The sequence below is a fragment of the Euprymna scolopes genome, chromosome 17 (assembly GCF_053919585.1).
Source record: "Euprymna scolopes isolate OS-2025 chromosome 17, ASM5391958v1, whole genome shotgun sequence".
NCBI classification, from domain to species: domain Eukaryota; kingdom Metazoa; phylum Mollusca; class Cephalopoda; order Sepiida; family Sepiolidae; genus Euprymna; species Euprymna scolopes.
In genome coordinates this window covers 80257988-80279492 of record NC_136498.1, presented here as the reverse complement: position 1 = coordinate 80279492, position 21505 = coordinate 80257988, and the positions used below count along the sequence as shown (strand labels likewise).

The 21505-nt window shown below is 29.6% G+C and overlaps 2 protein-coding genes across 3 annotated transcripts in view; one reads left to right on the top strand and one right to left on the bottom strand.

Moving 5' to 3' along the window:
- LOC145296829 (methanethiol oxidase-like) overlaps positions 1–636 on the top strand; it is a 121473-nt gene extending 120837 nt beyond the window's left edge. For both annotated transcript variants that reach the window (XM_080142940.1, XM_080142941.1), the window contains exon 11: positions 32–636. In XM_080142940.1, the coding sequence (XP_079999066.1) occupies positions 32–206 (175 nt within the window). In that variant the 3' untranslated portion in view covers positions 207–636. The remainder of the gene's footprint in view (positions 1–31) is intronic.
- Positions 637–4326: 3690 nt separating this feature from the next.
- LOC145296828 (U2 snRNP-associated SURP motif-containing protein-like) overlaps positions 4327–21505 on the bottom strand; it is a 63877-nt gene continuing 46698 nt past the window's right edge. Inside the window, exons 16-24 of the mRNA XM_080142939.1 lie at positions 17582–17669; positions 14860–14964; positions 14511–14700; positions 11751–11870; positions 10554–10653; positions 9757–9898; positions 8869–8988; positions 7610–7719; positions 4327–4498 (exon numbers count right to left, since the gene is read on the bottom strand). Coding sequence (XP_079999065.1) covers positions 4378–4498; positions 7610–7719; positions 8869–8988; positions 9757–9898; positions 10554–10653; positions 11751–11870; positions 14511–14700; positions 14860–14964; positions 17582–17669 — 1096 coding nt within the window. The 3' untranslated portion in view covers positions 4327–4377. The remainder of the gene's footprint in view (positions 4499–7609; positions 7720–8868; positions 8989–9756; positions 9899–10553; positions 10654–11750; positions 11871–14510; positions 14701–14859; positions 14965–17581; positions 17670–21505) is intronic.

The window sequence follows — 21505 nt, the reverse complement described above, 5'->3', positions numbered from 1 at the left end:
AATTCAAATGTATTTTTTTTTCTTTCTTTAGGAAAGGTTCTGCCATGCTGCAAATCGATGTTGATACAGAAAAAGGTGGACTAAAATTAAATGAGAAATTCTGTGTGGATTTTGGTGATGAACCTGAAGGCCCCGTGCTGGCACATGAGATGCATTACCCAGGAGGGGACTGTAGCACCGACATTTGGTTAGCACCTCCATCATAATAGACAATCACAAATATGATAACTATCTTGAGATTTATATATATATATATATATATATATATATACACAAAAATTATTGGCTACATATGTGCACACATGTTTCAACTGTGATCTCTTGAAATTCAGTATCATCAGCTTACTAGGTTTCAAATTTGAAACTAGTTGAGACTGATTGCTTGATGATGCTGGATTTTAAAAGAAATTACAGCTGAAACATATGTAACCAATAATTTTTGTATATCTAAAGAAAATTATACAATAATACAGTTAAACTTTTTATTGAGCACTATTTTATAAACATCAGTTTCATTGGATTAACATCTAGAAAACCACAGTAATACAATCATATCTGTACTAGATATAATTTATGAATATAAGTCTGATAGAATCTAAAGATAAAATAAAGTAAAAAAAAAAAAAAAAAAGAAAACGAAGCATAAAATATGAAAAAAAACCACATAAGGAAAACGTAGGTTTTGCTTCTTTATTTTTGTAGAAATAGTAAATTTGGCACGTATATAATACCATTAGAGCAATTTCAGGTGTGTATGTCTGTTATCACCCGCCAGCACTTTTTTAAAAATGAGATTGCCTAAAGAATCATTTAAAAAATATTTAGCTGAAAACTTTTAGGTAAAGAAGGAAGATATTTTGAAAGGATTTAAATTGTAGCAATAAATCAAATTAAAACAATTAAAATTTTTGTTTAAATTATTTAAAAGAAAATATTTAGCTTAGAATTAATTTTACATTAAGAAAAAAAAAAGAGAATACTAATTGTTTGAAAAATATGTAAACGGTTATAATAAAGAAGCATATTTTATTGAAAGAATATTTATAACTGGCAATGACAATTATTTTTATGGAAGAGTCAATTTTTTTTTTTTTTAACTTTGATAGACATTATTTTAAAGAATCATTAATAGTACCTTATGCAGATAAATGAAGACAAATGCGGAATTTCCATGGATCTCACTATTACAAAGATAAATGAGAAGGCGGGTAATTGGAGATGGAGATCCTTATTATATCATCTGTCTAAATAAGTATTAAATTTCCGTTGGTGAGGTCTCCAAATAGTGACGGCTTTCTACTCTAATAACTTTTTTCCTCGAGCTGCTGGTATTTAGACCTCCCCCATTCACTGACTGTATCAATATGCAGAAATTTAAATGTAAACCTCTTGCAGCACAACTTCCCACTTTGATGCCCCTATAAATATGGGCGCTAACATTTTAGTGGCAAATGTGCCTTGTTTGGGGTGAATAAAAAAAAACTAAAAAAAAACAAACTAACATGCAAACAAAGAAGTGAAATATTAGTCTACATGTTTTTGATCATGTCTCTGTATTTTGTGATATATCACTTTTTCATTATATATATGTGTGTGTGTGTGTGTGTGTGTGTGTGCAGATACATTAGTTTATACTTAATTATATATATATATATATATATATATATATATATATTATGACATACTAAATTTTGATAAAATCATACATTAATACTTTTGAATGAATTCCTAGTTTTCAGTCAATTTGAATAAATTTAATTTGTATATCAACTTTATAAAAACTATTTAATTTACCTAAAAGGTACCCTTCTTAAAATTAATATTTACCAAATATGGTACAAGAGTGACCATTGGATAAAAGTAGAGATGGGGATTGGTGGCCAGATTTCTTTTTAGTTGCTTCTCCACTTCTGAGATAGGGAGTCAGAGTTAGCAATTTCTTACGCTGATTCTCCCCTTCTGACATAACATCTCAGCATCTCTATTCACTTGCCTCCCCACAAGGACAGCATCTCTATTTACTTGCCTCCCCACAAGGCCGGTTTTTAATGTGAGGGAAAATCCAACTTGATGAAAAGGAGCATTCTGGATTGAGATAAAAATAAAAATGTCCTCATTCACTGACCGAGGATAGAATTGATGAAATATAATATATATATATAACAATAATATCCTAGCTAAAAGGAGAGTTGGTAATCATTGCAGGAGTCTTGATTTCTGGTCACTTCTGTGTAAACCAGATTTTTCAAGTTTAATCATTTATTATATAAAGGAAATTTGTATTTCTTATAAATATTCACTCGCTTGAGGGCATCAGAATCCAAATTGGTGCATGTGTGGTGGCATGTTAAAAAATTACTTTTATTCTAAGAATGATGTAAATGTTTGAAAAATAACCCTGAAATTAGGTCAAAAAATTAGCTGATGACTTTATTAAAAACTTACTGCTAAAACAAACAGATTGAGCTCTCAACAAACCACTCCAATAGATTTGAGGAATGATTAATTAGGCGTAAGTACAAATTTGTTTTTTGAAGTTTATCGCATCTTTTTGCATATCACATGCATCCATGCATTTTGTAACCAAGAAGTATTTTCCTATTTTGTATCAGAAACTAACAATCTCGATAATAAAATTTTTTATAGATATGCATATTTGTTGGATTTATTTCTTGCTTAACAGACATTATGTCCTTTGTTTTTACTGAGCAAGTGACCAAAATAAGTATACATTCTTCTGTCATTCTTGACAATCAGCCAGAAAGTGACCTGTTAGGTTTATGCTCAGTCCTAGGAGGTCCATCCTCTCAGACTTTACATTCTAAAAGAAGGGATTAATTTATTGCTAGTCACTTGAGACATTCATACTATTGAATGCTGAAGGATTTTTTTTATTAGAGTGAACTTCTTAGTGCAATGACTGTTCAAAACTTCATCTGACCTTGTGTATCCGAAGAAAAAAAAGAAAACATTTTGAAACTCATCTCTTATCTTAGAAAGTTCCACAGTGAAACAGCAGATATTCTATTTTGTCAATATATGTTACAAAATCGACCCCCCCCCCACAAAATTCCACCCATGGAACCATTAAAATTCTCAATGCTTTATGAAGCAAATAAGTAAATCCAAAAATAATTTTTTTATGTTAAAAAAGTATCATTGAGATTCAGACCTCTTTCACTGCCTTGTACATAACAAAAATTATATTCACATAAGCATTTATTTCAAATTGGAGTGAAAATGTGGAAAATTAAAAGAAAACAAAAAGAACATTTTATTAACCTGTCATATGGTAGCATTTCTCTCAATAACCTTTTTTGCTGGTTAAAACTTTGTCAGGTGAAGATTATTCATTGGAGAAAGGTATGTGGTGAAACCTTGATTATCATTGATAAAATATGCATGAAGACATTTGTATGAAAATATTTAGATTTTATTATATTTAAGATTACATTGCTTTTGTTTTTTTTGACCATGATATATATATAGAGAGAGAGAGAGACAGAGAGAGAGAGAGGGGAATATAGCGAGAAAAAAGTGACTGTTCAACTAATCGTTGCCAAGTGTTTCATAATTAAATGATTCAAAAGGTATTGATATTTTTTAAAAGACAAATCTATTAAATATTGCAGCTGGGTCTCATAATTATAGACACAGCATGGTACAATTATTTCAATTAGTTCATTAAGAAATTTTATAAATTGTAATTAAGAGAGCAGTAACATCTAAGTCTGCAGTAACAGTGATTTCATCTCTATCACGGCATTTAGTATAATGAAACTAAAGTCTGTTTTTATCTGTTTAAAAAGAAATGATCGGGATAAAAAGTGTCACTCAAAATCTAATTGTTACAAGATGAATAAAAATAAAATAAAAAATATTTTAGATTCTCCAATGATCTTCATGTGCCTGTCATTCGACCTTTTGTGGTTTACACATGTGTCTATATTGTTACTTTGCCCTGCCATTTGTTTCTTATGTTTCATGAAAACTATTTGTAAATATAAATTACAATCTCCACATATTTCAATTTATAACGTTTTTTTTATCTCTTACACATATCACTTTTGACCTACAACAATAATCTCGGACAACGATCACCTTGTCACCAATTTTTTTTCAGATTTATCTGAAGGTCAACTAACATAACTCAGAAAAAATTGGCAGAAGATAAATTATAGATTACAATTTGAATAAAAAAATTAGCATTAAAATCTATTAAAGAAATTAAATTAAATTATAGAATTTGAAAATCGTTTTTGATCTTAAATTCAATTTGAAAATAATCAATTTTTATTCCATTAAAATATAACCAAAACACAAAAGTGAGACAAGATAAAATTTAATTCATTTTACAAAAAAAATTTTGGTGTATATTTATTCTCTGTGCTTGTTTTTCTTGTGCTTGTGACGGTGACGGCCGGGTGAACGAGAGTCTAACATTAAATTAGGAGATCTGGAACGTGACCTGGATTTTGAAGGCTTCGGTCTTTTGGGGCTAAAATGAAAATAAAAATTTAATTTAATTCATACACAAATTTTAAAGCATTCTTTGTAAAAATATTTCTAAACAGATTCTCGCATATATTTTCACAGTAATTTGTTTGATTAAATATATATATATATATATATATATATATATATATATATATATATATATATATATATATATATATTAAAAAGATTGAAAATGCAGTTTAGTTTTAAATTTATGTTTCACTCCAGTTGAACATTTTGAAACAATTGAAAATGGAAAAGGAATGAATGAAAATGTGGGAAAAATGCTGTCTTGTGGCAACTGAAAAACAGGAAATGAAAAATAAGGCAAAATTGGAATAGCAAAAATGACAATACAGAAAATCATTTCTAAACTTGTGTTTATTGTTGAATGAGTCTTATTTTAGTTAATAATTAGCAAGAAGATCCAGAATTGCTGGGGATTGAGAATCACTACTATGTACATTTTCACCATGCTCATAACACCTTATTTGCTTTTAATGCCCTACTTTGTCTCTAATATAGTCAGAAGAATCTTAAATTTTGTAAAACTCCCTGAATTAGTGTCTTATATACATGGTTTAAATTTCACTAAAATCAGATATTCATATTTGAAGTTGGGGAGGGAGGCTATTCCTAGGAGTCACTTTGGTAGCAGCATGTAGATATTTAGTACAGAGGGTAACAGAGGATCACTTCCAGTGTCTTCTCTGAAAAATTTTAATATATGACAGATTTCATAGAATCAGAATATATTTGAAGTTTGAAAGGAATTATGCTCTCATAGAACCTTTAGAAATTCAGGAACACTTCCATTGTCTTCTTCAGTAAAATTTTACACAATACATTTTAGATTTTATGTAGATTCTCTAATCTTTCACACACAAAGATTATTTTGATAAAGAATTTAGATTATAAAAACACATTTTATTATAATAGGAAAGTTTATAATTTTTTTTCTACTTGTTTTTCATCTTGTCATTCTATACTCCTATAAATTTAAGTTTCGCGCAAATAAGTATTTTTCTGGATATTAAGCAATGTAATTCTGTATGTTATAAGTGGTGCCCATTGTTGTACACGCAAGCATGCACATATTTTTGCTTAATATCCAGAAAAATACTTATTTGCGGTAAATTTAAATGCTATATTCGTTTCCAGTACACCCAAAAACCTTTAGAAAACAAGTTTTTATGGTAGGTTTTGTGTTCATCTACCAGGCCACACAGAACCCCCATCCTAAAAAAAAACAGCCCCCTCCCCAATAACATGGCCATAAAGTGGATACTCACTGTAAGTTAAATTAATATCGAAAAGTGATCCCTATTTTTAAAACAATGTGCGACCTTAAGGGCAAATGTCACATAGCCACTACACAATCCAGGTCATTAGCTTACCAACGAGCCTTCATTTGTTAAATTTTGATCAATAGTCACCAAGATTTTGAACTTATAAAATTACCAAAATAGGTGGTATATTTATATATGAATATATCTGTACTCGTAGCCAAATTGAATATTGAAATGCTCATATCAATATGGAACGAAACTACATGAAAATTTGCAGGCTTTTTGAAGATTATAATACTATTCTATGGTTAAAATTTTACGAGGGGCCTGCAATAAGTAATGCCCCTGACCCACTTCCCATAGATGTAGAGCAACGAAATTTAGCACAGTTATTAGTCTTTCTCTACATAGGAACCACCCAGAGTTATGCATTTCTTCCATCGTTTGATGCAGCTCTGAAGACCGTTTTTGTAGAACACCTCGGTTGGTCCTCCAGCATCATCTGGGAAAACCCTTTCCTTTCAAAAACAACTTCATAGCTGGGAAGAGGTGAAAGTCAGAGGGTGCAAGGTCAGGAGAGTAGGGAGGATGGGAGAGGATTTCATAACCACACGCCCGCGCTTCTGATCTGGCGACATGTGAGTTGTGAACCGGAACGTTGTCCTGCAGGAGGACGGTACTTTTGCTGATCTTGCCCCGCCTCTTGATTTTGATAGCTTCCCTTAATTTCCTCAAAAATGAAGCATGATAGGCTCCTGTAATTGTAGTACCCTTTGCCAGGAAATCTGTCATCACTACACCGTCCTGGTCCCAGAAGACTGTAAGCATGACCTTGCCAGTGGAGGGCTGCACCCTTGCCTTCTTTGAAGGTGGTGAGTCTAAGTGCTTCCACTGCATTGTCTGGGCTTTGGTGTCTGGATCATAGTGATGGATCCAGGTTTCATCCTGTGTAATCAGTCTTTTGAAAAACTTTGACTCATCTTCTTGGCACATCTCCAAATTCATCCTCAAGCACTCAACGCGTTCTCACTTCTGGAATGGTGTGAGCAACCTGGGAATCCATTTGGCAGACACCTTATGCATATGCAAATGGTCATAAATGATAGTTTCCACAGACCCTGTACTTATCTTTACATCTTGGGCTATTTGGCGAATAGTAATGCGCTGATCTTCCAAAATGGCAGCCTCAACTTGATGGACATATGCCTCATCAATGGCAGAAGGGGGGCATCAGGTCTGGGAGCTGTTTCCACAGACGTCCGGCTATGTTTGAATTCACGATGCCAGTGTTTTACAAGGTCATATGATGGGGCATTATCACCATAAGTTTCTTTCATTTCATCAAAAGTCTCCTGTGGTGTGCGTCCTTTAAAATATAAAAACCAGATCACTGCTCGACATTTAACAGGCTCCATTTCACACCTGACTCAGTTCAAACACCTGTAAAACAGAAACCACAATTAGTTCAGAGCTGTAATTTGCCACACAACCCATAGAGATATAAATCATTGCACATTCAAAATTTTAGCTAGATCAGACAGCTGGAAGTGGGTTAGGGGCATTACTTATTGCACGCCCCTCGTATGACAATTGATAAAAAAAACCCCTATATTTTTAAACCAATAAAATATGCCCAAATTTGTCTACATCTGTATATATATATATATATATATATATATATATATATATTATATATATGTGTCCTGGCGAGCAGCTACGGATTTGCTGCTTAGGTTATCTCCCCTGTGGCCTTGACAGGCCACTAATATATACAATCTGCTCAAACTGTCGATAAAAATAAAGACAACTTTTGTTAATTTTACCTTTTTGAACGTTTCGACTTTTTGGGGCTTGATGATCTTGATCTATGAGATGAAGGAGAGAATGGCCTCTTGTTTTTACTGCGAGAAGGACTGGATGTATCTGTCATTCCCTGAAAGATATTTCATTTAATGAAAGCATCTCAAAGCAAACCTAATTTTACAGAGCATAAATTTAAAAATTAATATAGATTTCAAAAAGAAAAAATTACCATTTCTCCAGCAAAGGAAATGTTTAGTAGTTTTTCATTATCTAGTGCGCTTTTACTATTTATGCACAATAAATGGCTTTTGCCGAGTCTCTATTTCTATGATATTTAGCCATGTCATTCAGGCAACCTTAGATTCTTATGTCAACAACAAATAAGAAGCAGCCGATTTTTAATCTAAATTAAAATTGGTTGCTTTTTGCTGTTCTTGACACAAGAATCCCAGGTTGCTTGAATGATATGCCTAAATATCCTATAGAGAATCAGCAGGAAACATTTGTTTTGTTTTTGTTGTCATAAATTAATAATAAAACCCTTACCTGTCACCATTTTTACTTTGCTAAATTGACCAGAGATAAGTTAGTTTTGGAATTCAATTTCTAACAGCTGACATGTAAAACAAACATTAATATGATGAAATACAGATGTGGGTTATGTTATCATTTTTATAAAAACATACTATTTATACATTTGTCCTTCATTAACTGCAATATTAAGTCCAGAGTGTTGTTAAACATATCGAACCCCTAAATTGGGTTTAACCTCATGTAAATATTGCACAGAAGGCAAAAGAAATACGACAGTGAACGCTACACAGATTTATTTGTGAATGTCTGGTAAACTAGACTAAAACTATTAGTTTTGTTTGTTGTTATTTCAATAATAATGTCTTTAAGATATATTCACAACTATTTAAATGCTTACAATAAAATTAGCTAAAATACTGAAGAATTTTTTTTTTAAAAAAAAAAATATTTTTAACTACTGAAACTTTTAGTAAAAAAAAAAAAAATTTTAGAAAAGATTTTGTGGATATACATATTTTTAGTCTTTTAAACATTATTGTCACATTAAACATTTTTCGGATATGTTCTATTTACGAGCTCAAAAGAGGGCGAAACTCGAGTCTAGAACTTTCAGCCTGTGGCTTTCATTGTTTGTTTGAGCTGTGGTTTGATTGTGTAAATATATAACAAATTCTACAAAAGGAGTTGAAACTAAACACCTACAAACAATTTTCCATAATATAAATTATTTTTGTATAATGGATACCTTCATGACTTTGTGAATAAGTTTTTTCCTGTAATATTGCACTTGTTCTGAAAGAGACATTCCTTCCTTTCGAGTTCTTCTCCCAAGTTCAAGGTCATCATGATATTTTATCACTTTCACCTGGTGAAAAAAAAAAAATTTTTATTTACAATAAATGTAAAATGTAAATTAGAAAAAATTCTCTGGCATTAATTTATAAAAGGAATTTGTCTGTCCATTTGCAACTCAAAACTAAATTTAAATGATAAAAATATACATTAATTCAACACAAGGTTTTGTAGAAAAAATTATATCATTAAATTTTATATCTATATAAGCAAAGGTCTTTTCAAATCAAAAAGTATACCACAATGGCATTGGAAATGAACAAATATAAAGTTAGGTAAAAAAGCTAAATATTTTACATGTCATAATTGTGAATTAGTTTATCGTTGAGGTTATTATATCTTGATATTATTAAAACTATCAGACAAGATCTTGTCTACATCTTTCTTGATTGTACGTAACTTTGTCAAATACACATTGAATTATTCTTTTTATCGTTTACAATTAATAAAATATTTATTGAAATAAAAAAAAAAGAAAAGAAAGAAAAACTATAAAATTCTTGGAAATTCTACTTAAGTAAATTGTAAACATTATTTTGAATTACTTTTCTCTAAACCCTACCTGGCAATATTCCTTCACCTAGGTTTTTTTTTTCTTGTTTTAAATAACTCTTGCTTTAAAACTTTAGATTAAAACCGATTTATTTTTTAGGATTTTTATTGCAATCTTTAATACAAAGTTAAATAATTCAAAGATGATGTAAGCGCATTGAAACAAAATCTATTCAATAAAAAAAAAAAAAAAGAAATAAAAATCCAAAGTTAAAAAAAAAATTCTGACCTCTAATTCTCGCAGTTTAGCTCTTCGTTCTTCTGATATTTGCTTATGGAATGTTTCTGCAGCAGTCGTGTTCTCTTCTTGAGCAATGTTCTCGTTCTCAGAGCCAACATCTTGATACATGTCATCCATATCTTCCATAGGTCTGGAAAATTAGGAAACGTCAAATCTTATTTATGATAAAATCAACTGAATAAAAGATAGCTTATATTTAAATGCTAAATTATATTTTTTATCTAAAAAAAAAAAATTAAAAAAAAAAAACCCACTAATTTAAAAATGTATAAATAAATCGTATAATAATATTTGTATACAAATAAAAGTCTCTCTCTTCTCCACTTGTCCATAGATATCAAGGAACTGTAAATATGAGGAGAAATGCTCATGCAACACCAAAAACGACAGAAAAATGGGGTTGTAGTTGGCGAATTCATGATCCCGCCAACAGGGCATAGTGAATAAAGCAGACATTATATGATTACGATTTATCAGTGATCATAAATGAAAGAAAAAGTTTGCTACTCCTACAAAAAGTATGCGATTGAATTCAACAAATTTGTTTCATGTAATAATGCTAGTTTCATCATGTTTGTCTAATATTGGATATCAGGGGAAGAATTATAAATCTATTTTGTGCAGTAAGTATAAATTCAAACAATGGACTCGTCGTGTTCAATGATTTTTTTTTTTTTTTTGAGGATTTCAGTTTTTCTGGAAGCAAAATTGAAAAGAATTTAACTTTTCTCAAAACTTTACAACTACAATAATAATAAAAAAAATAAAAAAAAGATTTTTCTTACTGTCCATCGATGTCATCTTGCTCTTCTTCAGCAGGGCTTTTCTGGTCATCACATTCATCACTCTGCTGATCCAGAAGGTCCCATTTAGATGTTGTCATTGCTGGAAAAAAAAGTTTTGTTGCTTTTAAATAAAAATAGGAAACTTACAATTTAGTTCATTTTCAGTTGATATTGTTTAAATGATCATCTAGTCAGAAGTAAGGTTTAGAAAAAAAAAATTTTTTTGAGATAATTTATTCAAATACATTTTTAACAGACATTAACATTACTTTCTAAGAGATCTCAAATGAGCTATAAACGTTTACTACAAATTGAAGTTCTCAGATCAATTAAAATTGGCATTTTTACATCCATCAATAATGATTATAACTTTTATTTCAAGGGAACAAAAATATTAAAGTATTTAGCACTTAAATAATTACATATAGAATATGTACTGTATCTATTCTCAATTCAGAGGAGGAAAATCCTCAACTGATGCAATTTCTTTTATTTTTGAAAGTATTACTTCCCTGTTATGAAAGGAAAAAAGTGATATTATGTCTAACTTTGGCTTTTTGGAAAAGCAAGTAAATGGAGACCTCATAGAATACTGTTTTTGATTCTGACTAGATGTGAGAATCTTTAAATGGTGTACAGAGAAAAGTGACTGGCCCGATGAGAGGATAGGTGAGAATCTTAGTAGAGTTAAATAAGAGAGTGACTTAATTGAAACTTCTAAGATAGAAATTTTGAATATGCAACACATAATTTTAATGTCTCTTCTCAGATTTGCAAGACAAATTTCCAAATTAAATCATTCAACTTTTTTTTAAATTACATTTTTAGAAAAACTTGTTTAATCAAGTTAAAATTACCTTGAATATAACTGCTTTGAAGAATAAACTGGATAAATTAAGAAATAGTAATAAAAAATAGATTTACTAGATCATTTCAGGATCTATCTGATGAAAAAGGGTTTTATCTGTATGTTCACACACCCACACACACACACACATTCTGGGAGATTTTTTTTTAAGGCAATCAAAATTTTAAATCTAAAAAGCATAAATAAAATATTAATGATTAACTAAAGTGCTGACACAGACAATTCCTGAATAACTTGATTTGAAAAAAAAACCAAAAACCAAAAAAACATTTTAATTCCACCATTTTATGTTTCAAATGATGCTATTGAAAAAGGAAATTATCACTTACCTTGTGCTTCTAACTCTGCTTCATCAACTGTTTCCCATTTGGACCGAGCAAATTTAGCTTGGCTCAAAGCTTGAAGTTCATCATCAAGAGGTTTTCCATCTAAGCTTTCACCTTTATCCACTGGAGGAAAAAAAAAATGTTAATCAAATTTATTTATTAGAATTACAAGTTAATGAAAGAGTTGGACAAATTTAGTGTCAGGATTGTCAAATTTACATATTCACTATTAAGCACTTAATGGAAAAAGAAAAAATTTTATGAAAATTAATACTTGTAGTTAGATCACAAATTAGATTATGTAAAGGTTCCCTTATTTTCCAAGTCTAAAATAAAAAATAAAAAACATGTTGCATTATGAACATCTCAAGCAATATTTCCATAAATTGCTTCATAGAAAAGTGTAAAGATTTACTGTATTATCAAAAAGCCATTTTGATATGGAAATTTGAGGCAGTCTTTCTTCTGTTAAAGATATTTGTCTTACTTTAGGTTGTAGTGTATTTAATCTTTCATCTTCCACATGTACTGACAAATAAGGATTAGTTGCAAATAATGTTTATCTCTTATCACGTGATAATTGTTGTGATTGATGTGCATATAATCTATGTTGAGAAAATAAGACCAAAAATGCAACCATATTAACTTGTACCGTGTGATTTTATATTTCGTCTTTATTACGAAACTAGCTGTACCCGGCCACGTGTTGCTGTGTCTCAGTTTGTTTAAATGGAAAACAATAAAAAAAAAAAAAAGATAAAATGTATGTTTATTATGTTTATGGTCTCAATACTTGTGAATACATAATATTTTGAGACTTGTTAATGGTTATTGCAAATGCCAACAAATTGTGTTGTGCAATATCTTAAATAAAAATAGTGTACCTGTTAAAGTCATTGAATGCACATTTGCTGCTCTTTATTCCTTAGGTTGAGAGAGGGGAACACATGAGGGCTTAATTTTACTATAGACATGTGAACACGCACTGGGTAATGTTGTAAGTTAAAAAATTTAGCCTAATTTCTTTTTATATGAAAGTATAGTGGTTTATCATAAATAAAATGGAAAAATTGAAAAGAAAACTGTTCAGAGATTAAACCAACAAAATAAGTGGGAGACCAATGATAATTCAGACGGAAGAAAGATATAAAAATGTTGTAAGTTTTTAAAAAAGGAATTAGTTTGGCAAACTGTCTTTTTTTATTCATACAAAAATATCCTTATTTTTGCACATATCTTAAGAGAAAATATTTCATTCAAATATAATTAATGAGAATATTCGTAACCATTTTAGTTCCTCTTCATTATTAACTTAATTCAGAAAGCAAAATAATGATGTTCAAGTGTAACCAATAATATCTAATGAATTGCCATGTCATATTAATGTAAATAGCGAAAACTCATGAAAAAATGCTAAAGTATAAATTAATTAATAAAGAAAATAGTTGAAGAAATTCAAAATGATAGCTATTTTCCTTGTGTTTACAGCACGTCATGTGACCAAAACAAACAGAAACAGTCAAAATCATTTTTTCGTTGAATCTTTGAAGATGTAACTAAATATGAAATGACAATTAGCTAGATAATTTTTTTGCAATTTTTTTTTTTCATCAAGGAAAGGCAGTTTTGTTTGGACATAAACAAACAAGGGATTACGCGCAGTGAGGAATATAGAGAGAGGGTGAGGGAAGAATAACCTTTTTACAGAGCGTTGATTACATAGAAGATTAGCGAACAGCAGTCCGATAATGATTTTGTATCATTCACATGCACACATAAACACAACTGTAATGACCTAAGCATTAAATCAACTTGACGACGGGCAAAAGAATATGTCTGTTAGTGACACCATGTTTTCATTTTAGTAACCGTTCATTTATAAAGGTAAGAATTGCATTCCAAAATATGAGAATTTTCAGAGCTCAGCCAATCAGAATGAATGGACTTTGGCAAGGAAGCCTTTATTATTTCTGAATCGGAAATTGGAAAGATTATTTCCAGGTCTATTATTAGGTCTATGTTTTCTTGAGACAGTTACAGTTGGTGTAAAAACAGAATCCGTGGAAAGCGTAGAATTCGTTCCAGTGACAACTGGTAGCAATGGTAGTACTATGATGTTGCTCGTAGGATGAAATGTAGTATTTTAATATCACAACTAAATATGTCTAAAATGGTGTTCGAAAGCTACATAAGATAGTGGCTATTAGCCTAGATGTATTGAATTTGCATGTAGCATCTGTTGTGGCAAACCTACACTACTGTAGTTCAGAGGGGAATTTCTGCAGTCATTTTATAAATTGAGAACTTCAGCAGAAATGATTAATGTTTTTTTTTTTTAGCTTACAAAAATGGCAGTAGACATTTTAATGTAAGAGAAAAAAGGAAGGGGGAGGGAATTAGAATATATCCATATTTTTTTTTTTTTGAGAATTTTTTCTTGCAGGTTTCCTGTTTTTGCTACCAACAAAGCATCTATCATGATATCTTTAAAAAAAGAAAAAAAATATTTTAATTTTCCACTGATATTTGATGAAATCTTAAATTAAAAAAAAGAAAAATTACACTACAAGTGATTATATTTCTGGTTTAATAAACTTATAAGAGGTTCGAGAGAAGAATTAATTTCTTATGACCTTCCCCGACTTTTTTTCATGCAGAATTTGTGTGGTTTCTTCACTTAAATAACAACGGTTTCTTTTATTTTCCTTAAATAGTATCAATTGGTCTATTATATAATAGATGAAGTGATTAAACCATACTTACAAGGTATACCATCAATATCCTCTGCTACAAGCGGATCACCATCCAAGTCAACATCCAGCATCTTTCCATCTATGTCAGCAGGAGGAGGTTCTCTAAAAGGTAAACCATCGATAGGAATGCCATCCAGATCCTCAATTGGAGCTCCGTCTAAATCGGGTTCCTCTTCACTATCCGGTTGTTCAGGAACTTGCTATTCAAAATACAACATTTCCATTAGTTCTTCAATATTTTGAGAAAAGTTCCAGAAAAAATATTACTGTTTAATCAATACAGAGTATAAACAACTTTTCAAAAACATTTCCAATTTTACATAGTAATAAAAAATAAAAATAAAAACAATTTAACTTACTTTTGACATAACAAGTCCAAGGAAAACATTCTGGAGGCCGATTAGAAAATCATTGGGATAAACAGCCCAGTCCTCCCATGCACGGAAACAACACATAACTTTTTGCTGAAAACATTTTAAAATCGAAAATAAAATTTATTGCAAAGATTAAAATTTATAAATATTCTTTACTTCCAAATAAATCTTTACAAAGAAAAATAAGTTTAAACATTTTAAATACATAAGCAAAGATACTTGCAATAACTATTACCTTGGTTGGGTTGATCTGATTTTCTGCAGATCAAGTACAACATCTCCGACCATTACAACCCACTTTCGCTGGTTCTGAGCTAGGTTACACAATATGGCAAACCAATCCAGATTCTTTCATCATCAAAGACCAATTGGAATCAGAATTGGCTAACTATATCACATGACCGACCTCAGGACTAGCAAAAAATGAGCTGCAGTAGTCAGATACAATGTATTTGATTGGGAGAAAGTTGGCTCAACCAAAGAGATTTTCTAGTTTTACAACTTGCTTAAATCTTCAATTATTACAGACAATAACAAATCCTGATCTATTGAACTTGGGATTGATCGTTTGAATCAGTTTGCAAATTTTATCAAATAAAAAGACAAGATCCAAAATTAGTCTCTTTCTGCTTGGTATCTCTCCAGCTACAAGTACTTGTGATATTTCCTTATGCTTATATAAATAATAGACTTTTTCTTCTGAGTCTTTTTTTATGGAAATTGCTCCAGACAAGTTATATAGCTTTTTGATATAAAGAGCTAAATCTAGAGAACAATAAATGTTTGATACATTACAACCAAAAAGACAGTAATTTTCCCCCTTTTATTAGAATCATTGTTCACAAAGTGTGAACACTAAACAAAATAAAAGAAGCAAGAGTTATGAGGCTGCTGAAAGTAAAACCAAGAGAGAGAGAGAGAAAGATAGCGATGGATGTAATAAATATTGTTAAGTGTGACAAATAAGGTATAGAGACGAGTGATAACTAGAAATTTTGTAAGCAATAGGTCACTTGAGGAATTAATCGAAAATTACAGCTAATTAAAAATAAATTTCTTTTTTAAAATCATAACTCAAATCTCAGAACTAATGAATATACATATTTAGTGTTACTAAAATATACAGGAAAAAACCTTTAGAAAAGATTTCGTATGATAGATTAATTTTTTCTTACATTATCTATTTGCACTAAAAGGTGTTTATATCTTTTACAACACTAATAATTAAAACAGAAAATTCTATAAAGTTTTCAAAGTCATGATTAGAAACCAAAGTACAAAGTGAGTAGGTATGGTTTAATTCATTCGTTCATTTATTTTTTAGAGCATATCAAGCAGTTTAAAATTGTTGAACCATTAATATTTAGTGTTAAGGATTCATTGTATTTAATGAACTGAACCGAACTGAATGAAAAGTTTTGAGTTCATAACTTTCTCAATTGTACGATACATAATTTAACACAATCTATCAAATCAGATTTGAACTCAACACTGTTAATTTCATTGTATATGAATTACAATAATCATATCTCATTTCCACCTCTCCAGATTTGAAATTTAATGATTACAATACTTGATACAGAAAGAAATTTAATCTCAAATAAATAAGAATGGAAAAAGCATCTTTCTAAATCTTAAACCTTATACAACACATTTTATAAATGAATCACCAACCTAAACCACCCTGCTACATGATGCTATTTTATCACTCATTAAAGTCCCAGCACCACTGGTATACATTTATATAGTTAGGTAGAGTTCAAATGATCACCCATCTAAATACTGACCAGGTTTAACATTGATGCAATACAGTGATCTAACAAGAACTAGCATGTCAATGTGATTAAATTAGAAAAAATATTGATGTAAAATAATCTCAACTTTTTCAAGTCATTCATATATATATATATATATATATATATATATATACACACACACACACACACTATAAAACTCAGTATGTGTACATGTTTGTGTTTCCTATGGATAAAAAAGTTATAGAATCTATATAAAATCTAAAAATGTACTCTAATGTAAGATTTACTGGAAAGATGATTGAAGTGTTCCTGAATCTCTAAGTGTGTCTATAAGAGGACTACGAGGGCATAAACTCCATAAGACTTCAAATATATCATATTTTAATGAATTTTAAAGCATAGCTATAAAATTATCTGGCAAAAAAAATGGAAGTGATCTCAAATCTCTACATGATCCTCTCTGTGCCAAAATATTGACTCACTTTCACCATAAAGAGAGCCATAAATACAGTACCTCTTTAAAACTTAAAATAGGTACATCCGATTTTAATGAAATTTAAACCATGTGTAGAAGACACAAATTCAGAGTTTTTCCAATTTTTTCTGATGATATTAAGGGTGAAATGGAAGAAGAGCAGCAAAAAAAAAAAAAAAAGAAAAAAAAAAGAAAAAAAAAAGAAAAAAAAAGTAATAGTAATTTTAAAAGTAAATCCTAGTGATCCTATTCGATCCATAGTAATATCAAGTCTTTCTGTATAATATACAAATATTTTCTTGCAATTTAAATCAAATTATTTTCAAATGAATGATTTAAACTATTGAATAAAAAATACAGATTAATTTTTTTTGTTTTAAGAAATTACAAAAACAAAATCAACATCCTTGTTTATAAGAATGAGTAATCATAATGAAACTGAATAATCCAATATGTAAAAGAAATAAAAACACACCTTAAACTGTTCAGCTTTTAGTCTGCTATCAATTTTGATATAAGTTTCATGAATGTCTTTGAAAATATCAGGTAATTTAACTTGAAAACTGAAACAAAAAATAGATTAAAAAGATCAATGCTTTCCAAAAAACATTTAAGAAAAGATCATTTATTGTACAAATGTATGAAGTTTACTGAATTTAAAATATAAAAAACAAACATTTTCCTCATAGTTATTTTTAAAAGACAGTTGATGTTATAGTTTCAGTTTAAAATTAAATATGAATTTGTCTTTATTTGATGTACAGCAATCAGAATTATTGTTGTCAATGAATCCTATTAGAAATACTATTTCTACAGAAAATAATGCATCAGAAAAGATGCCCACCCCCCCCCCACACACAAAAAGGAAAGTTAGATATAAAATCAACATTCCACAACATAAACCAAGTAATAAGAGATTAATCATAGATCACTCCTGATTTTATTGAACCAAATGAATGGTTCTCAAGAGTTCTGCTTTCAATGTAATAGATTTTACTGTTTTAAAGTTTAGTTACATCAACTTAAATTATAAAGGAAATAGATCAAACAAAATCATTGGGAAACTTTGAACAATATCATTGTTAAAGTTGTGCAACTGTTCACAAAAAGTGAATTGAACATTTCATTTAACACGTTTATTCTAACACTTCTGTTATCAACAACTGTTTCTATTGCCAACAATTACATATGCACAATTCATTTCATGATTTATATGAGGCAAACTGTAGCTTGGGGAAAAAAAATGACGAAAATCGTTTCTCATATTCTCAATACTGTGAAATTTATTCAAAAGAAGGAAAAAATTTGAGAGAACAATTGACAAATGTGATGGCAGTTTCAGTCCATGGTTCCTATGACAACTATCCATTTAATTGAACCAACCATTTTTGACGATAAACCAAAAGCCAAAGTGTTGAGAGGATAGCAAGGAAACCACAATTCAATCAGCAGAAGCTGCTTCTTCACTAACACAAGTTGCAAACACAATCAACAAATTGGTCCGTTGTATAGCAGAGAAAAGAGTCTGCCAATTCAATTTTCAAGTTAGATTTCAAGTTCTTTTAGTTAACTTTCAAGAACAAAAAGCAAGTTTCATGAGAATTTAGAAATAAGTGGACATTCTTGGTTTAGATGTATGCACACATCTCTATAAGAGGTTACAACAGTCAGTCGATACGTCACTTCAGGATAGCATTTGCATTTGTAAATGTACAGGTTGAATGGGCACCTTTTAATATTTGCTATTGTTTTTATTTTTTATGGACATCACTTCACCCAAGGCATGAAGCTATATGATGTAAAGAGCTAACAAGAACTAAAGATCATTTTATTGTAAAGACAGGAGACGCCTATTGACCTTAATTTTGAAAAGACCAACACTATAGGTAGGAGGAAAACAAACCTGTATTTCTTGAAAAGCAGATACTGGAATAGTATTATATAGGCATGTATTATAAGAAAGTATTAAAACAGCAAATTGGTGAAGACTACTTAGATTAACAAGTCAAACGACCTGGAACAAAGGAAGCAAGGAACAGACAATTCTGAAGAATATATTCCATAATAGAATTTATAGAAAAGACAGACTAGTAACATCACATCTGCGAGATAAAAGATTTCAAAGTAGAAGAAAGGGTGGAGCCAATCAAATTAAATATGTTTCTGCACCTTATCAAGAACCCTCAAATAGGACAGAGATTACCAATCAAATATGACAACAGTATTCCATACAAGGTTTGATTGTATAGATAGAGTAATGTAAGACATGTAAGAAAGTATTTAGAGCGATAGAGAGAACTAACTTTACAAAATGCAGAAAGATCAATGGATCTAACGTATGTTTCTAAGTTGATTTCTCAAGAAGAGAGTCATTGATAAGCACAAAATGACAAGAGACATGTTTATGATTTATCAATGTTATATGGTCATTCCTACCAAATACAACAGAAATATTTAAAAAGGTAGGTTTACGTTTGTCTTCCTTCTCTATGAAAAAATAAAAATGTCGACTCGAAACTGAATTTACATAAATTATCATCTGTACATTCTGATAGCTATCAAACATTTCTAAGCCTAATTGAAGACCTTAGTTGTATAAAATCTTGGTAAAAATTAATAGCGAGAAATGTTATCTATAATTATCCCAAAGCAAAGTTTTATTTTCATTATAACTAAAAACTGTTAATGTGTGGTCATAATTTTTTGCAAAACAATGAAACAAAATTTATTTTGATAACACTACCATTGAAAAGGTTATTAGAAATTAGAGGATTAGACAACCAAATTTCAAGCTTCAAAAAAGTGAAATTTTTTTTTAAGTCACTTGTGATAAATTAATCATGAAGATTATAATTATTAGGTCAAAGTAGCCTAAACAGTAGGCAAAATGACATTATCCCCCTCTTCAAAAAAAGTGTTCAAAAATAACACAAAAGTGCAACTTTGATGATGTATATAGGATTCATTTACACATCTAATAAATTTAATCTTCTTAATATGATTCATAGCACATTCAAGATAAATTTTCTTGTAATAGTGAATTAGAATACTCCAATTTGGACCATGTAGAAACAAACGGAAACAATTTAATAAACACAAAAATTGCTTCAGTATTTCATTCATTAATTTTCAATTTAGATATTTTTTTTGTGAGGAAGATAATTTAAAATCTTATATTAAGCAGACCAGGCTTTTTTTTTTCATTAAGATTTGAATATCTTTATAATCATATTATGCAGTGAATTTGAAAAACATTTTATTTGTGTAAAAAATAATTGTCAACCTAACTTGAAAAATAAAACTTAATGACAGAAGAAAAAGAATTATAAATTATAAAGAGAAAATAATAAATTTTGTTTATAACTAAATTGTATCAAAATAATTCGTTTTTTCAAAGCGATTTCACTATATTTATCTGTTTTCGGACACTAAACTCTAGGCTGGCTTGTGATACCTACTATAAGCTTCTCAGTTTTTTAGAAAAAATATTTCTGAATATGATTGAAGTGAAAATGTACTGCTAATACAGAAATGGAACTGACAACTTTCAAATTATGAGACTTTTGTATTCAACAAAACTTCTTCATTTCTCATTCCCTTCACCCCCTATTGTCATCTGTTACATTGTGTTTGGCAGTGACTATTTGGACAAAACTAATTATGTTTGATACTAACAGAGCTACCTGGCGTTACTCAGGACAGTATAAATAATGAGAAAATTGAAGTTTATTTTGAATATAATTGTTATTCTTTGCAGAGAGGAATTTTTAATGTCTATGTATTATTTGCTATTTTGAGCAAAAGAATATTTTACTTACCCTAGGACGGCTATTACACATGTATGAAATAATTGTACCTTTCCTAGGACAAGTAATTTACAGAATGCATATGAAATAATTTTATCTTTTTGGGACGGGTAATTACAACACATATTTACCTACTTTCGGATGGATAATTTTATATATATATATATATATATATATATATATATATATATATATATATATATATATATATATATATATATATGAAACAATTTAACATACATTACAAATGCACAAACAATTAACTCACATTTCACGACTTTTCATAATTCTTGGATATGTTACTAATTTTGACAATCATTTTTTATAATTTTATTATTGCCCCCCCCCCCCACCTTACGAAAATAATAACTTTGATATTTCATTACAAACACACCAATCAATTAACTCATTTCATCATTTTTTATTATTCTTGGATATGTTAGTAATTTTGACAATTTTTTAAAATAATTTTAATGCCCTTTTTATGCCCCCACCCTTACGAAAATAATTACTTTGATATACTGTCTGGGTTTATTCTTTCATTACAAACACAAATGAATTAACTCACATTTCATCATTTTTCATAATTCTTG